Source organism: Panulirus ornatus, chromosome 8 (assembly GCF_036320965.1).
Source record: "Panulirus ornatus isolate Po-2019 chromosome 8, ASM3632096v1, whole genome shotgun sequence".
Taxonomy (NCBI): domain Eukaryota; kingdom Metazoa; phylum Arthropoda; class Malacostraca; order Decapoda; family Palinuridae; genus Panulirus; species Panulirus ornatus.
The window spans coordinates 7,128,807-7,145,696 of NC_092231.1; the positions used below are offsets into that span (position 1 = coordinate 7,128,807).

General features: G+C 47.0%; 1 protein-coding gene across 2 annotated transcripts in view; it reads right to left on the minus strand.

Moving 5' to 3' along the window:
• Positions 1 to 16,890, minus strand: part of LOC139749799 (uncharacterized) — a 204,991-nt gene that overhangs the window by 26,598 nt on the left and 161,503 nt on the right. For both annotated transcript variants that reach the window (XM_071664057.1, XM_071664059.1), the window contains one exon: positions 14,183 to 14,285. In XM_071664057.1, coding sequence (XP_071520158.1) covers positions 14,183 to 14,282 — 100 coding nt within the window. In that variant the 5' untranslated portion in view covers positions 14,283 to 14,285. Of the gene's footprint in view, positions 1 to 14,182; positions 14,286 to 16,890 lie in introns of those variants that run through there.

Here is a 16,890-nt window from a genome sequence, read left to right on the forward strand (position 1 = left end):
CCTTCCCTTCCCCCGGCCACAGCACCAGCAGTAATACCCCCTGATGCTTGGCTCTTGACAGTGGAGGAAATTGAGGTCGGCTTCCACTTGAAGGGGGAGGAATATAGATTATAGAAATACCAAGTGGCATTCTGTCTTGTCTATACCATGGGAGGGGGGTCACCTGCTTATGGACGTGGGACAGCGGCTGTGTGAGATGGAAGGAGAGAGAGAGAGAGAGAGAGAGAGAGAGAGAGAGAGAGAGAGAGAGAGAGAGAGAGAGAGAGAGAGAGAGAGAATAGGCCATAGAAAATGGGAGTGATCTCTTAAGCATGATGGTACGAGTCTTGAGTACGGAGGTACGACCCTTTGGATTGACGGTATGACCTGAGGGTCGTCGTATTATGGGTCGTGCCGTCGTGCTCACGGGGTCGTACCGTCGTGCTCAGGGGGTCGTACCGTTGTGTCGAGGGACCGAGCGGGTTTGCGAGGGAGCTCCTGCCTGTGTGGTCGAGTGGTGGCACATGACCTGGTGTCAGGGAGGGAGAGGTGTTGGCAGCCAGACCAGCTGGTGTCAGGAGTCCCCAGGATGACTGTGGGAGGGAGAGTAGAAGGACAAGGGAGAGGGACAGGAGTGACAGGGAGAGAATTTTTTTTTTTTTTTTTAATGTCAGGGAGAAAAGTATTTTTAAGGGAGGTATGAAAGGTTGAGTGGCAAGGGATGAGGAGGGTTCGTGTACAGAAATGGACGCGAAATAAGGGAGACTTCAGGGACACGAGGGGGATACAGATGGGGGAGTACAGGGAGATTACAGGCTCGGAAGATGGATACAGGCAGGGGAAAGGTAGGGAGATTACGGGGACACAAGGCGGATACAGGCAGGGGAAAGGTAGGGAGATTACAGGGACACAAGGCGGATACAGGCAGGGGAAAGGTAGGGAGATTACAGGGACACAAGGCGGATACAGGCAGGGGAAAGGTAGGGAGATTACAGGGACACAAGGCGGATACAGGCAGGGGAAAGGTAGGGAGATTACAGGGACACAAGGCGGATACAGTCAGGGGAGTACAGGGAGATTACAGGGACACCAGGGGGAGTACAGGGAGAGGTGTGAAGGTAAGGAGGATAGTTTGCTGTGGGTCGCTCAGCCTCACCCTGGGGTGTCGGGACCAGCCTACCTCCCTGAACACACCAGCATCCGCAGGACGCCCTGCGGTACGACCCTTGAGCACGACGGTACGAGCCTTGAGCACGACGGGACGAGCCTTGAGCACGACGGGACGACCCTTGAGCACGACGGTACGACCCTTGAACACGACGGGACGAGCCTTGAGCACGACGGGACGAGCCTTGAGCACGACGGGACGAGCCTTGAGCACGACGGGACGACCCTTGAGCACGACGGTACGACCCTTGAACACGACGGTACGAGCCTTGAGCACGACGGGACGAGCCTTGAGCACGACGGTACGACCCTTGAACACGACGGTACGAGCCTTGAGCACGACGGGACGAGCCTTGAACACGACGTTACGACCCTTGAACACGACGGTACGAACCTTGATCACGACGGGACGAGCCTTGAACACGACGGTACGACCCTTGAACACGACGTTACGAGCCTTGAGCACGACGGTACGATCCTTGAACACGACGTTACGACCCTTGAACACGACGGTGCGACCCTTGAGCACGACGGGACGACCCTTGATCACGACGGGACGACTCCTGAGCATGATAACGTGGTCTTCGACCTGACCCTTGAAGCCCATCTTAAGGTTCATACAGAGCTGTTAGAGAGAGAGAGAGAGAGAGAGAGAGAGAGAGAGAGAGAGAGAGAGAGAGAGAGAGAGAGAGAGAGAGAGCGCAGGTGGTGTCCCCCAGATACAGACAGATGGCGACCCCCTCAGACACACGCACAGAGGGCAAGCCATGAACCCATATTATAAAGCAGCGAGGCGTCCCATAACCCTCATATGATTTTCCAAAAGAAGGAACAGAGAAGGGGGCCAGGTGAGGACATTCCCTCAAAGGCCCAGTCCTCTGTTCCTAACGCTACCTCGCTAACGCGGGAAATGGCGAATAGTGTGAAAGAAAAGATATATATATATATATATATATATATATATATATATATATATATATATATATATATATATATATATATATGTATGTATATTGTGTGTTGTGTGTGTGTGTGTGTGTGTGTGTGTGTGTGGTGGTAGCCACATGGACAATGAAACAGCGTATTCCCGTATCATGTTTTTATTTGTGATTTATCTCCATATATATATATGGCTGTGGACGGTGGGCATTCGTTTTACCTTATCGTACGTGACAGCCAGAGGGTGGATGTATGCAAATGAGGCCATTTTTCGTCTGTTCCTGACGCCACCTCATAAAGGTATGGTGAAACAGATAGGTATAATATATATATATATATATATATATATATATATATATATATATATATATATATATATATATATATATATATATGTATGTGAAAGACACGAGAAGGCAGAGAGTTCCAAAGAAATTATGTTAACTCCTACGTGGGTGTTTTCGGATTGCCACGGCGAGTGAGGTGTCAATTTTGGGCGAGATTGTATGTTTAGAAGACGTAAAGGAGTACAGTCTGGTCGAGGAACTTCGTTTAAAGGACGTAAAGGAGTACAGTCTGGTCGAGGAACTTCTCGCCCCAAAACGAGCATGGGATGCAGTCCCCCGAAAATGCAGGAGCCTCATTGTTATTGCTGGAAAAATTCCTTGAAATATTGCTCGATTTTCGGAATTTTTCTGTCTTTTCTGTCGTACAAGACTGGTCGTCGCACCTGACGCCCCCACACACCACTCTCCACTGCACAGCGTGTGTGAGCGACGGACTCAATATGAAGATCGTGGCTGGCAGGAATGGTCGCCACGGGGCAGCTGAGTGTCTGAAAAGTGACGCTACGAATTTTTGAACCAGCGACCCGGGGGCACCGTGTTGCAGTCTTCCCCTGGCGTCTGTCCTGCACGAGAGAGAGAGAGAGAGAGAGAGAGAGAGAGAGAGAGAGAGAGAGAGAGAGAGAGAGAGAGAGAGAGAGAGGGGATATTGGAGCAGACCAGTTTTGGCAAAACGTCTGTACTCAGCACCTGATATATATATATATATATATATATATATATATATATATATATATATATATATATATATATATATATATATATATAGCGTTGCCAGTGCCGTTTCAGCTAACATTAGAAAATGATAAAAGAAAGTGGAGAATGTAGAAAGCGAAATATGAAAAATAGATTCGCGATTGCCTGTTGTGAATATCAAAAACGTAACCCCTGATCACGACCCTTGGGCACGACCCATGGGCACGACCCTTGGGCACGACCCATGGGCACGACCCTTGGGCACAACGGCACAACCCTTGAGCCATTTGGGAAAAGTTAACCTTCATGCATGAAGTTAGAGATTTGAAGTCAAAACGTTTTTCACTTTATTAAAATCTTCGTTACCCCTCTTGTTCTGTTTTAAGAGAAAACGAGATTTTTTTCCCGCTGAGAATGAAAAAAAAATGGTTATAAAATTATGTTAATTGCGGTAATTAAACCTGTCTGTCTATGTGTCGTTAATGTCATTCATTTAGGAAATAATCATTTGCTTTAAATACTATGAATATGACACACACTTCAGCTTCAATTATGATAATAGAAAAATGAATGAACGAGAAAAAAAAAAAATGCACGAGAGAAAAATGATTCTTTTAGCATTATCATTTCTCAGAGGGTCCTGTGTGGATGTCCAGAGAACGTTCAGCGACTTTAACTATTAGTTTTAGTCAGATTAATAGACTGTTTTGAATAAATGTCCGTAGTATAGGAACTCATTAAACTGTTTTCAGTGGTTGTAAGACTTCACGAGTTTACGAAAGATTAAAAGATCAAGCGTGGCGCAGTTTGCCACTAAGAGTTGGAGTTAGGCAGCTCCGCCACACTGCGCTGCGCTGGGTAGAGCTAACTATATATATATATATATATATATATATATATATATATATATATATATATATATATATATATATGTATGTATGTATGTATAAAATAATCGCTCTTTCCCGCTTCAGCGAGGTAGCGCCAGGAAACAGACGAAGAATATGTGTGTGTGTGTGTGTGTGTGTGTGTGTCTAGCCGTCTTCCAGGTCATAAAGGTCGGTTAATCCCCCTACGAATTTTGAATATTTAAGGGAATGCCCATTTTATTTGTTATTACCTTTATTTAAGGTAGTGATGAAATGTACTGGGGGGAGGGGAAGAGTCAGGCTTGATTTATTCATTGCCTCTAATTTGGGTTTTTATTCTGTCGACGAAATAGCCTCAATGCGAGTATTTTATGCCAAATTCAACAATGTATATATACTTTGTATCTACCACCTCATTTACAATAGAAATATTGTAAGGAAATCTATATATTGTTGTGGTTCCCCTTTCCCTTCCATTTCCCATGTTCTATCTCGTCAGCCTCAGCATCGCGGCACTACAAGGCTGTGGTTAAGCCAGGCTGCCTACTAAATCTAGATTAATTGGTGAGATATATGGAAGAAGCGCTTCCCTCGGTAGCTGTGGCATACGTCTGTTGTTGATACCTGGATCAGGGTGACTAGGGCGCTCTTAGGGCCTGTAACCTGACCTTACCTGACCTGACCTCAAGTCCTCGGGGGTCGTCAAGCCCTTGCCTTAGCGCGTTGCTAGTTTGACGTGATGAGCGCGACTTTACGACCCTTAGGTATGATGGTCTCACATTATACTCGAGGGTCGTAACCGTCGTGGTCATAAAGGGTCGAACATTGGACTTTTGTCTTGGTCCCCTTGTAGGGTGATGCAGTCCTCTTCGCGACTGAACCTATCTCATGACCTTGGCATCATCTGCAAACACATTCAGCCCAGGCAAGTCATTCTCACGGTGGATATATTTAGCCCTCAGCTTCTTACCATAATACAGTTGATTTGCTATATATATAGTTATTTTTAGTGTATATATGTATTTGTAACGTTCATATACCACTCGACAGGTGGTGTGTCAAGTGGACATTTATATATGCATATATATAAGGACACAAATATGAATGTATATATTAGTTCCTATAGTCATGCATACATGCACGTATCAGCAATCAAAAACCTTATACGAACAGAAACTGAATATTTATTTACGACAATTCTCGCTCATTGTCGCTGATGGAAACATGCGCTGGCTGAGACGTTCTTCAGAACACCTCTCTTGTTCTCCCAGTAATTTACACCACTCATGATGTGCCATTAGATAATGCCCCGTATGGTTGGCAGTTTGTGTCACCGGCCACACCGTGCGGGGCCTGGGGGGGGTAAAGGTATACCATTTAAACTCCCAGGGGATGAAGGTAATATAAGCTGGGAACTTAACACTCACTCTAGAATTATTTTCATGTCCGGGAGTTTGGCTGTAATCTGCCAGGCGGGGGCGGCCCCTCGCTGGCATGGAACAGTTGTGGAAATATATTCCCGGTTTTTTATGTCGGATTTAATGGCTACCTAAAGCTAATGGTCATTAAGCCAGAGTCCGTATAATATAGCGAGAATAATCAGCGTTTTAACGGCTTCTCATTCGTGTGTTGTTTGAAAGTTGGGGGGTAAGGGGGGGGGTTGTATCTTACGCCCGCCAACCTCCCTAGCAACATTGCCGGTTTCCGTAGACATTATCGTACTGCACTTAAAAGATAAAATTAATGGAGTAAAGTTAGGATGTTGAATATGTTGGTGTCTGAACCTCTGTAAGTTTGCCACAAAACTCTCATAATCCCCTCCCTCCAAATGAAATGTAATTATGGGGTGCTTAAATGCCTCAGTGGTCGTATTACCTCCGCGAGATGACTAAAGCAAAACTATTTCGAGAACACACACACACACACACACACACACACACACACGTTACGTTACCTTGCAAGTATAAGTGTTTCTTCACGTAGTCTTGCACGTATAAGTGTTTCTTGGTGTAACCTTGTAAGTACGTTTCTTTCCGTAACCTTGTAAGTGCCTCTTCATTTCACCAAGCTGAAATTTCTCTCCTTATGTAATTACGTAAGATCCCACACCCCTATGTTTGTTCTGTATTAACGCCCGAGTCTTACACAACAGCGGTAGGACAGCCTTATTTCACCGCGAGAGCGGCAGATGGTGCGAGAAGCTGCGGTGGTGGAAGGCTTATGATGGCGGGAAGATGAGGCTCGTGTGTGTGTGTGGGGCGGTGTCGGCCTGTCTTAGATGTGTCACCCCTCTCTTCCTTGTGTGTGTGTGTGTTTGTGTGTGTGTGTGTGTGTGTGTGTGTGTGTGTGTGTGTGTGTGTGTGTGATAACTACTTGAATGTAGCGGGGAGAGAGAGAGAGAGAGAGAGAGAGAGAGAGAGAGAGAGAGAGAGAGAGAGAGAGAGAGAGAGAGAGAGAGAGAGAGAGTTTTACACTCGCAATCCACCTCCCTCATCGCTTTTGAGCTGTGACTGCAAGGCACAGCAGCAAGCTTGCCTTTGATAAATCGTCTCTCACAAAGGTTAAAAGATATGTTCCAAAAATTTATTTTGGATATTATGGCCTTCCCTGTAACCACACAGTCGATCACTCACAGTGTTATGATGTGCGGCCGTGATGGCAGTGGATCCCAGCGCTTCAGTTTGCCAGCGCCGTGTGACGGCTTCTGGCTCTCAACCTCGCCAGCGAACAAGGAGTCAGCGATTCCACGTCAAATGTTTACCCTCCATTATGGTTAGTGTTATGCAAGGTATTGTGTCGGGGAAGGAGATGCCGTTAGCGCGTCTCGTTGGTGCCTAGGCGTGAGGAGCCGGAAGATTATTGTAGTTTTATGGGGAAGAACAAACCCAGTGTGTGTGAGGCGTGGTGTATGTGCGAGTGGTAGGGTGTTCTAGGACTGCGAGAGTGTGTGTGTGAAAGTAGTATTAGGGTGGAAGAGGACTTGTGCGAGAGTAGTGTTAGGACGGTAGAGAGCGTGCTAGTAGGATAATTAATTCTGTGTGCGAAAGTAGTGATAGGAAGGTTGAGGAAAGTCGTGTTTAGGGCTCGTGCGAAAGTAATGGTAAGATTGTATGATGTGATATCACAGCTTATCCAACAGAGCGATCAACAGACGCTTTCCCCGATAACCTGTGTGTGACTACTGTTTGTGTGATACGGTGGAAGAGTGCTACACCCGTGGTGCCCTCCGGCTCGTGTGTGTGTGTGTGTGTGTGTGTGTGGCGGGGAAATCAACCGTTATGATATAGCTGGTTAATCTTCCAATACACTGACTTGAATAAATGTACTCGATTAATCCCCATTAATCCCTTGATTGTGTTCATAAAGCGGCTTTAACGAAGCCACTGGACATACATATATACATACATACATTCACATAAAGCGGCTGTAAAAAAGCCATTGGTCATACATACATACATACATACATACATACATACATACATACACACGTCCTGAACATCCAGGCTCACGTGAGTGTTTCTCCCGTGAAGCAGTGGCTCGGGCTGTCCACAGCGTCCAAGAGATATTATTATTTTCCGTCGTTCGTCCCGGCTCTAATCACAGATGGAGGGGAAAAAACTATTAATCGAAAATTACCCGCGTGAAAATGGCCAATTAGTACGTTAGTTAGAGAGAGAGAGAGAGAGAGAGAGAGAGAGAGAGAGAGAGAGAGAGAGAGAGAGAGTCACTCGCTCGTGCAGTGGAGATATCTTTCATGGTTTCCCTCAGATACTCCTGTGTTGGGAACTTCTCAGATTGACATCCATCAGTTTACATCGTCCTTGTGGGAAGCTTCGTATGATATATATATATATATATATATATATATATATATATATATATATATATATATATATATATATATATATATATATATATATATATATCTATATATATCATATATGGGAGGTGAGTTTGAATGGAGAAAAACTGGAGGAAGTGAAGTGTTTTAGATATCTGGGAGTGGATCTGTCAGCGGATGGAACCATGGAAGCGGAAGTGGATCATAGGGTGGGGGAGGGGGCGAAAATTTTGGGAGCCTTGAAAAATGTGTGGAAGTCGAGAACATTATCTCGGAAAGCAAAAATGGGTATGTTTGAAGGAATAGTGGTTCCAACAATGTTGTATGGTTGCGAGGCGTGGGCTATGGATAGAGTTGTGCGCAGGAGGATGGATGTGCTGGAAATGAGATGTTTGAGGACAATGTGTGGTGTGAGGTGGTTTGATCGAGTAAGTAACGTAAGGGTAAGAGAGATGTGTGGAAATAAAAAGAGCGTGGTTGAGAGAGCAGAAGAGGGTGTTTTGAAATGGTTTGGGCACATGGAGAGAATGAGTGAGGAAAGATTGACCAAGAGGATATATGTGTCGGAGGTGGAGGGAACGAGGAGAAGAGGGAGACCAAATTGGAGGTGGAAAGATGGAGTGAAAAAGATTTTGTGTGATCGGGGCCTGAACATGCAGGAGGGTGAAAGGAGGGCAAGGAATAGAGTGAATTGGAGCGATGTGGTATACAGGGGTTGACGTGCTGTCAGTGGAGTGAATCAAGGCATGTGAGGCGTCTGGGGTGGACCATGGAAAGCTGTGTAGGTATGTATACACGTGTGTGGACATGTGTATGTACATGTGTATGGGGGGGGGGGGGTTTGGGCCATTTCTTTCGTCTGTTTCCTTGCGCTACCTCGCAGACGCGGGAGACAGCGACAAAGTATAAAAAAAAAAAAAAAAAAAAAAAAAAAAAAAAAAAAAAAAAATATATATATATATATATATATATATATATATATATCATATATATATATATATATATCATATATATATATATATATATATATATATATATATATATATATATATATATATATATATATATATATATATATATATATCATATATATATATATATATATATCATATATATATATATATATATATATATATATATATATATATATATATATATATATATATATATATATATATTATCCCTGGGGATAGAGGAGAAAGAATACTTCCCACGTATTCCCTGCGTGTCGTAGAAGGCGACTAAAAGGGGAGGGAGCGGGGGGCTGGGAATCCTCCCCCCCCCTTTTTTTTTTTTTTGGTTTTCCATCGGAAGGAACAGAGAGGGGGGGCCGGGTGAGGATGTTCCCTCAGAGGCCTAGAGCCCTCTGTTCTTGACGCTACCTCGCTGGCGCGGGAAGTGGCGAATAGTATGAAAGAAAGATATATATATATATTATCAACATAGCGGGAGGGAATATTTGTACAGCACGTTGCAATTTTTTGATTCGGTAGTGATGCCTCCTCCTGCGTTCTGTTGGCTTATTATTGATACCCGATCTGGAGAGGGACGTCTTCCCTTTCCTTTTTATTCTGTGGTTTGTGTACGTACCAGGGTCTACCTCACGCCGTCTGTACCGCCTCTAGATATGTGTGTGTGTGTGGTGTGTGTGTGTGTGTGTGTGTGTGTGTGTTGTGTGTGTGTGTGTTAGCTCTCCTGATGATGCTTTTGCTCATCATGATTTCGGGGTCATACGGTCGTGCTCAGGGGTCGTACGGTCGTGCTCAAGGGTCGTACCGTCGTGCGCAGGGATCGTACCGTCGTGATCAAGGGTTCTAACGTCACGCTAAAAGGGTCGTACCGTCGTGTTCATTTTTCGTACCGTCATTTTCATGGCTCGCACCGTCGTACTCAAGAATCGTACCGTCGTGCTCAAGGAGTCAAAAGGGCGTTTCGCCAAGCACTGCTGGTTTTGGTTGTGGTGGAGGAGGAGGGATGAAGGGGTGTGGCGGTGAGGGGGAAGGGTTCCAGGGAGTACATGACCTCCTCCCCTCCCTTCCCCCACCTCCTCCACCTCCACACCTCGAGTGACCTTTGACCTTTCCAGGAAAAGAGGACACGTTTCCCGAGGCCAGACAGGGCGGCACCGTGGGATTTTCCAACAATGATAAATTCCATCTCTTGTTTATTTTCTCGCGAGTTCCCTCCCGGGCTTTTGTTTACACCCGTGCGCTGCTTTTGTTTGCTAAATGTGATTTTAGTGTTTGGGAGGAAGGCGTCGGTGCTTCCAGTAACTCATCTCCACGACTTGTGACAAGAAGGGTCACCATACTTCTGAAAAAAAATTTTCTTTCTTTTTTTTAATGTATCGTACAGACAAGTCAAGTTTTCACTCATTTAATTGTCATTATTTGAATTATTATTGGAGTATCATAGACTTGAGGTAAGGCTTAATAAATGAAAAGGAAAACTTGAAACCAGATTTTTTTTTTTTGTGCGTGTTTCAAGAACTTTGTGAGAATTTTATTCCCAAGAGAGCCTCCGCCTGTGCTAAAATTTTATTCCCAGGAGCGCCTCCACCTGTACTAAAATTTTATTCCCAGGAGACCCTCCACCTACGCAAAGATTTTATTCCCAGGATAGCCTCGACCTATGTCACCCTTTATCCCCCCCCCCCTCCCCAGGAGAGCCTCTATAACTATAAACGTCTCAATTACATACTCAGCTTCCGATACAATGAGTTAATTAGTCGAATGATGCTATAGATATCCCGCTAAGTTGACTTTATCAGATGAAAGTGAACTGATCGACATTACGAATGGCTCATCACAACTCATCAGATGAAGTGGTGTGTCCGGTAACCCCGAAAACTCTCTTTCACTCTCACTCATCATTTCTGGCTACGGCAAGTGGGAAGCCTTGATGGGTTAGTTAACTTAATTGATTTCCAGAATCTATAACTTGCGAACAAAAATCACACACTGTTCAAGGCTTCGAGACCTAATCAGCTCCGTGTGTGACAGAGAATCTAAACCGACGATCGTTTGATGATGGTTTTGCTTCATCCAGTACGGTCTTGCTCAAGGGTCGTACGGTCTTGCTCAAGGGTCGTACGGTCGTGCTCAAGGGTCGTACTGTCGTGCTCAAGGGTCGTACGGTCTTGCTCAAGGGTCGTACGGTCGTGCTCAAGAGTCGTACGGTCGTGCTCAAGGGTCTTACGGTCTTGCTCAAGGGTCGTACGGTCGTGCTCAAGGGTCGTACGGTCGTGCTTAAGGGTCGACAGTGGAGATTTGCTGTGCTCTTTCAGGTCGAGAGTGGGCACTACTGGACTCTTGAAGGTTTACAGTGATGGCTGCTGGACTCTTACAGGTCGACAGTGGTGGCTGCAGGACTCTTACGGGTCGACGGTAGTGACTGGTGGACTCTTACGGGTCGACAATGGAGACTCCTGGACTCTTACGGGTCGACAGTGGAGACTCCTAGACTCTTACGGGTCGACAGTGGGGGCTTGGACGTGGCAGGAAGGGTAGGGCGTCGCCCCCAGACTTTAATCCGAATGGTTGATGTTCACCCGCAACATCATCATCATGAAAACCAAACCTGATGACCTGGTTGTCTCTGTCACTTGGTTGCCCATGTGACCTGGTTGCCTCTGCGACTTGGTTTCCTCTGTGACCTGGTTGCCCATGTGACCTGGTTTTAACCTCGCTGTGGCCACGTGCGTCACGTGTTTATGACAACGCGTGTTGAGCACACCTCATGAACTTGGGCCATGAAGTTCTGGGAGCGAAACGCGCTGTTGGCGTGGACTCGCGAGCGGACGGGAGGACAAGAGATGGTCTTGGCCAAGTAAAATGGGAGAGAGAGAGAGAGAGAGAGAGAGAGAGAGAGAGAGAGAGAGAGAGAGAGAGAGAGAGAGAGGTGGTCGACTCTGCCACTGATCTTGGTAGCGAGGTGGGCAACTCCGTCTCGCTGGGTCCACCCGTCTCTCTCACTCTTGCTTCCTCTTAAGACCACCACCTCGGTGCGCCATGGTGAGGCACGCTCAGTGGACAGCAAGTGTTGAGGCGGAGGTTGGTGTGCTCTCTGTAGGACTGAGGCTATGTCATCCTTGTCGGTGTTCAGCCGCCTTTTTGCTGGGTAAAAGTACCTCAGGGAGGTTACTGAGGTCTGGGGGGGAGGCGGTCGGCTGAGGCCTGAGGGAGGTGGCTGAGGCATGTGCTAGGGTGAGGGAGGCGGCTGAGCCCTGAGGGAGGTGGCTAAGGCATGTGCTAGGATGAGGGAGGTGGCTGAGGCCGCTTAAGATCCAGATCTCACAGCTGACGCACCAGCTGGCCACCGTCGCTCCCCGATTGCCAAAATACCTCACGTCTCCGTCAGTGAAACGCAACCCAGCTGACGTCTCAAAAAGATGGGTTGAGCTTTGAACGAGACTGTGTCCTTACAGGGAGGAGCTGCCGGCTACAGCTTCCCCTCTTTCCCTACTGAAGGTGTGAGGTCACGGGGCTGCTCCAGACGTAGAATGGTATCCAGGCATCACGTAGCATTCTCTGCAGGCGCGGGGATCTGTTCCAGGCTGCTCCTCCCCCCCAGGCGTGAGTGTGGAGAGGCAGTAGCTCCTCTACCATACGCCAGAGTTGCCGGGATCTCGTGAGGAACCAAATCATATCTTTTTTTCCTCCCTCCGTCCTTCCCTTCCCTCAGCGGCAGCGTCTGGCCGTGTTGTCAGGAGCAGGTCACCCTCCCGTAGTGTGGGACTATTGCCGCACCCCCCACCCGGGTGAGATCGCCTGGGGACGACACATGAAAGGCCCGCGTCGGTGTCTGCAAGCTCTTGCTGCCTGCACTGTGTGACTGTTGTTCATCCTGGAGTGAGCGAGGGAGGAAGATGGAGGGAAAGAATGAATTGAGGAAGAAGTTACGTTATAACTCGCCCTAGATATTCTGTCGCAGAAGGACCAACCACGCCACGTCTGTGTTGGGACAAGCGGTGGCCACCGCCTATATAAACTATATAAACTCCGTTGGATGTCCCTCCAATACACATCTGGTATTCACGGCTACAGTTCCCCGTATCTGCTTGCACGGACATTCGCTTTTACTTCCCTATACCTGCGCGAGGAGCCACACCCTCACTTGTACGTATGAGATGGCACGGTTCACTTTGCTGTGGACGTCAGTCACACATGGGGAAGCACCGTCTACTGTGTGTGTGTGTGTCTTCCCCGACCTGAAGAAAGGTCCCTTCCCCTTCTTACCCCGCCCACACACACACACACACACACACACACACACACACACACACACACACACACACACACACACACACACCCATCTTCGCCCCCCCCCCAACAAAAAAAGCTTGAGCTTGAGCCCCACTACGTAGGTCATAACGGATCATCCAGCTCAGCTTGAGGAGTAGATCCTGGCAGACCCAAAAGCCGTAATTTAATCCCTGGACTTTTGAGGTAGATCGAGGTGGTCGGTCGTCTTGCCCGTCCGTCTGTGATGTCCCCCCGGTCGCTGTGCGCGCCAGGCTTAGCAGTGATGACCTGGCTGACTTCGATGACGCCCCCAGCCTCCACCACCACCACCACCACCCGACTTTTCGGGGGTCCTGCAGGGGAAATTGAGGTGGCTGTGTCGAATACCCCTGCGTTCGTTGACCTGGCATAACTCTAAGACACTCTCTTCTCCCTTGGTCAGAGTAAGAGATGGGGAGCCCTGGCATGACACCCCCCCGCCCCCCCACCTCCCCTCACCTCATCTCTGCCATGGCCAAGGAAGAGTGCATAGGGCTGGCAGGGGTCGAGTTGGCTCGTTCGGTGGGACGAACTCAACCGGGAGAGCCAACGTGGGAGCGCATGGGATAACGAATTCAATGGCAGTATAGCACGTCATGCCCTCCAACGGCTAGGATTCGAACCCCGCGCCATTTGCGTGGTAGCTGGGAGTATACGAGCGAGATGAAAGTGCCACAAGACTTGATGTTTTATGACGACTTTATCTGCTGGAGGTCAGCTATGGTAGATTTCTTATCTATGTAGGTGGAGGGAGGGGTAGTGAAGCAGAACGGCTTCCGGCAACCAGCTCGTGTAGATGTGTCAGCGATGATGCCATCGATGATGTCATGCGATTCGACCAATCGGAGCCTTTCGTGGTAATGACGTCACGGGACGAGATACTTCGAGTATTTCACGTTGGATCACGTGTCTCATCATGTGTACTTCTGCTGTTCTCGGTGAGATTTCAGATGCTGGCTTGTAGACATCTACTTTCCCCACTCACTCATCCAAAATAGTTATATCCAGGGGGCCCACCAGGTCCCCCCTTACACCTACAAAGTCCAAAGATAAGGTTTTACTGACCATCATAGTCTGGTGGAGCGGGGACTGCGGCGGTCAGCTGGCACAGCATCAGACAGCAGCACACCAACGCCACCCAGCACTTGACGGCTCCCACACCCATCACCTGCAAACAGATAGTAGTATTAATCTCGTGGTACCTGCAACACATGGTGATGTTAGACTCACAGTACCTGCAACACACAGTAATGTTAGACTCACACAGTACCTGCAACATACAGTAATATTACCCTCACGCTACCTGCAATACAGTGTAATGTTTGCCTCGCCGTACCTGCAACACACAATAGTTGTTACGTTGTCCAAATATTTGTCTCCATTGTAGTCCCAGACAGCTGTGACGGTGTTACGGGACCTGTAGCAAACTTCACTATCACAGTCTTATCAGTAATAAAGATAATAATACTGTATCATCTATGACATAATTCTAGTATTACGATAAGTATATTACCCCGTAATGGTCGCGTGACGATATCGGCAACATATGATATTAGTACGGCGGTGCATGCAACACATGATAATAATATAGCACTCATACCTCCTCATCACCCGCTGTGCCTATACACACCTCATAACCTCCTCACAACAGTCTCTCAACCTCTCATTACGTCATACTAGCAAACACAACCATTGCAATAGCAACGCCGACGCACAGCATACAATCAGGAAGAGCGTTAGATGTTAACAGAAGTAGAAATACCAATCCAGCTCTACATTTTGAAACACCCTTTACCCTGTGGTGTGTGTGTGTGTGTGTGTGTATGTGTGTGTGTGGCGAGAGCTACCTGACGCTGGTGCCTGTGTGAGGCGGGCGGACCCACCTGCCAAACGTATGATGATAATGTCATTAACACGCGAAATGCATTGCTGATGTTACGTAATATGATGGTTCCTCCATCGTTGAACGTGTTTATGATCGTGATAACGATTATGTCCTGACGTGGAGGCCAGTGGCCCCCTGGTGACAGAGACCGCGGGAGGTGACACAGAGACCGCGGGAGATGACACAGAGACTGCGGGAGATGACACAGAGGCCGTGGGAGATGACACAGAGACCGCGGGAGATGACACAGAGACCGTGGGAGATGACACAGAGGTCACATGAGATGTCACGTGAGATGACGTGGAAGACATTACAGTTGAACGCGTGGTCAAATAAAATCCGTCCTTACCACAGAGAAATGAGACACGATAAGTTCCCAAGTGCACTTTCCTGTAATGATCACATCATGGGATTATATATATATATATATATATATATATATATATATATATATATATATATATATGAGGAAAATTATGAGATAATGTTATGAGATAATGTTATGTGGTTGTCTGTTCAGAAGAGAGCCATGATCCCCATAGTGGAAAAAAACGTATTCCTATAAAATCATTGTTTGGTGTTGTTAGTTGTTAGTTTCTTCGTTATCAATTGGCCAGGGATGCTAACGATGGAAATCCAGTCATTACAGGCATCTACATTGTCTAGGGACAACAACCTCGGCGAAGTGGGATCGGGGCGGGGGGGGGGGGAAGGGGAGGTCATTATTGTACGGTAATCCTGGTCTAACGAGCCCACCAGGTTGTTAGGGTTGTTGTGTCGCCGTAATTAGTGCGTAATTGAGTATGAGGCGAGGGTACATGACCGACATGTCTTCCTTCGTCACTCTCTGGCTCGAGTGGACGCGCTGGTCAGTGGGGGTCGAGGAGCGGGGGTGGGTGTTGGTGGAGGTGGGGCACGGACGGAACGCACCCACTGTTGACCTTGTGACCTGTGCTCTCACTGGGATGCTGAGGCTGTGGTATAATTCGAAGTACTGGGGGTCATCAGGTCACACGGTTGAATTATAGGTATAATTCGAAGTACTAGGGGTCAGGTCACACGGTTGAATTATAGGTATAATTCGAAGTACTGGGGGTCAGGTCACACGGTTGAATTATAGGTATAATTCGGAGTATTGGGGGGTGGGTCAGGTCACAGTGTTTAGTGGAGGTTGTGAGCCGAACCCACAGAACCACATCATTGGGGTCAAAGGTCAGGTCATTACGTTAACAAGGCCTCACCACTCCTTGGCTTCGTAGGTCACAATATTGAACACCCAGGGGTCACAACACTCACTGCTGGGTTTCGAACCCCCCACACCCCATACACACACACACACACACAGCTTGACACTCACCGACTCATCTCAGTCCAGAGCTGAGGAGACTTGAGTGATACAGACGGCCCCACAGATTATGAGTGCAAGAGCAGATGGTGTCACGGGCCATTAGATGGTGAGGTTAATGGTTCCTAATGACTTATATAATCAGCATGTCAATGGTGGCTATGATCATTCGTAGGGTAATCAGTAGGGCTGCGTCCACCACCTAATGGTCATTAAGACGGGCGGTCGTGCCACACATATCAAATGGTAATTACGTGTATTAAATGGTAGTTACGTATACTAAATGGTAGGTACGTGTATTAAATGATAATTACGTGTAATAAATGGTAGTTACGTGTATTAAATGGTAAATACATGTATTAAATGGCAGTTACGTGTATTAAATGGTAATTACGTGTATTAAATGGTAATTACGTGTATTAAATGGCAGTTACGTGTATTAAATGGAAGTTACGTGTATTAAATGGTAATTACGTGTATTAAATGGTAAATACAAGTATTAAATGGCAGTTACGTGTAATAAATGGTAGTTACGTGTATTAA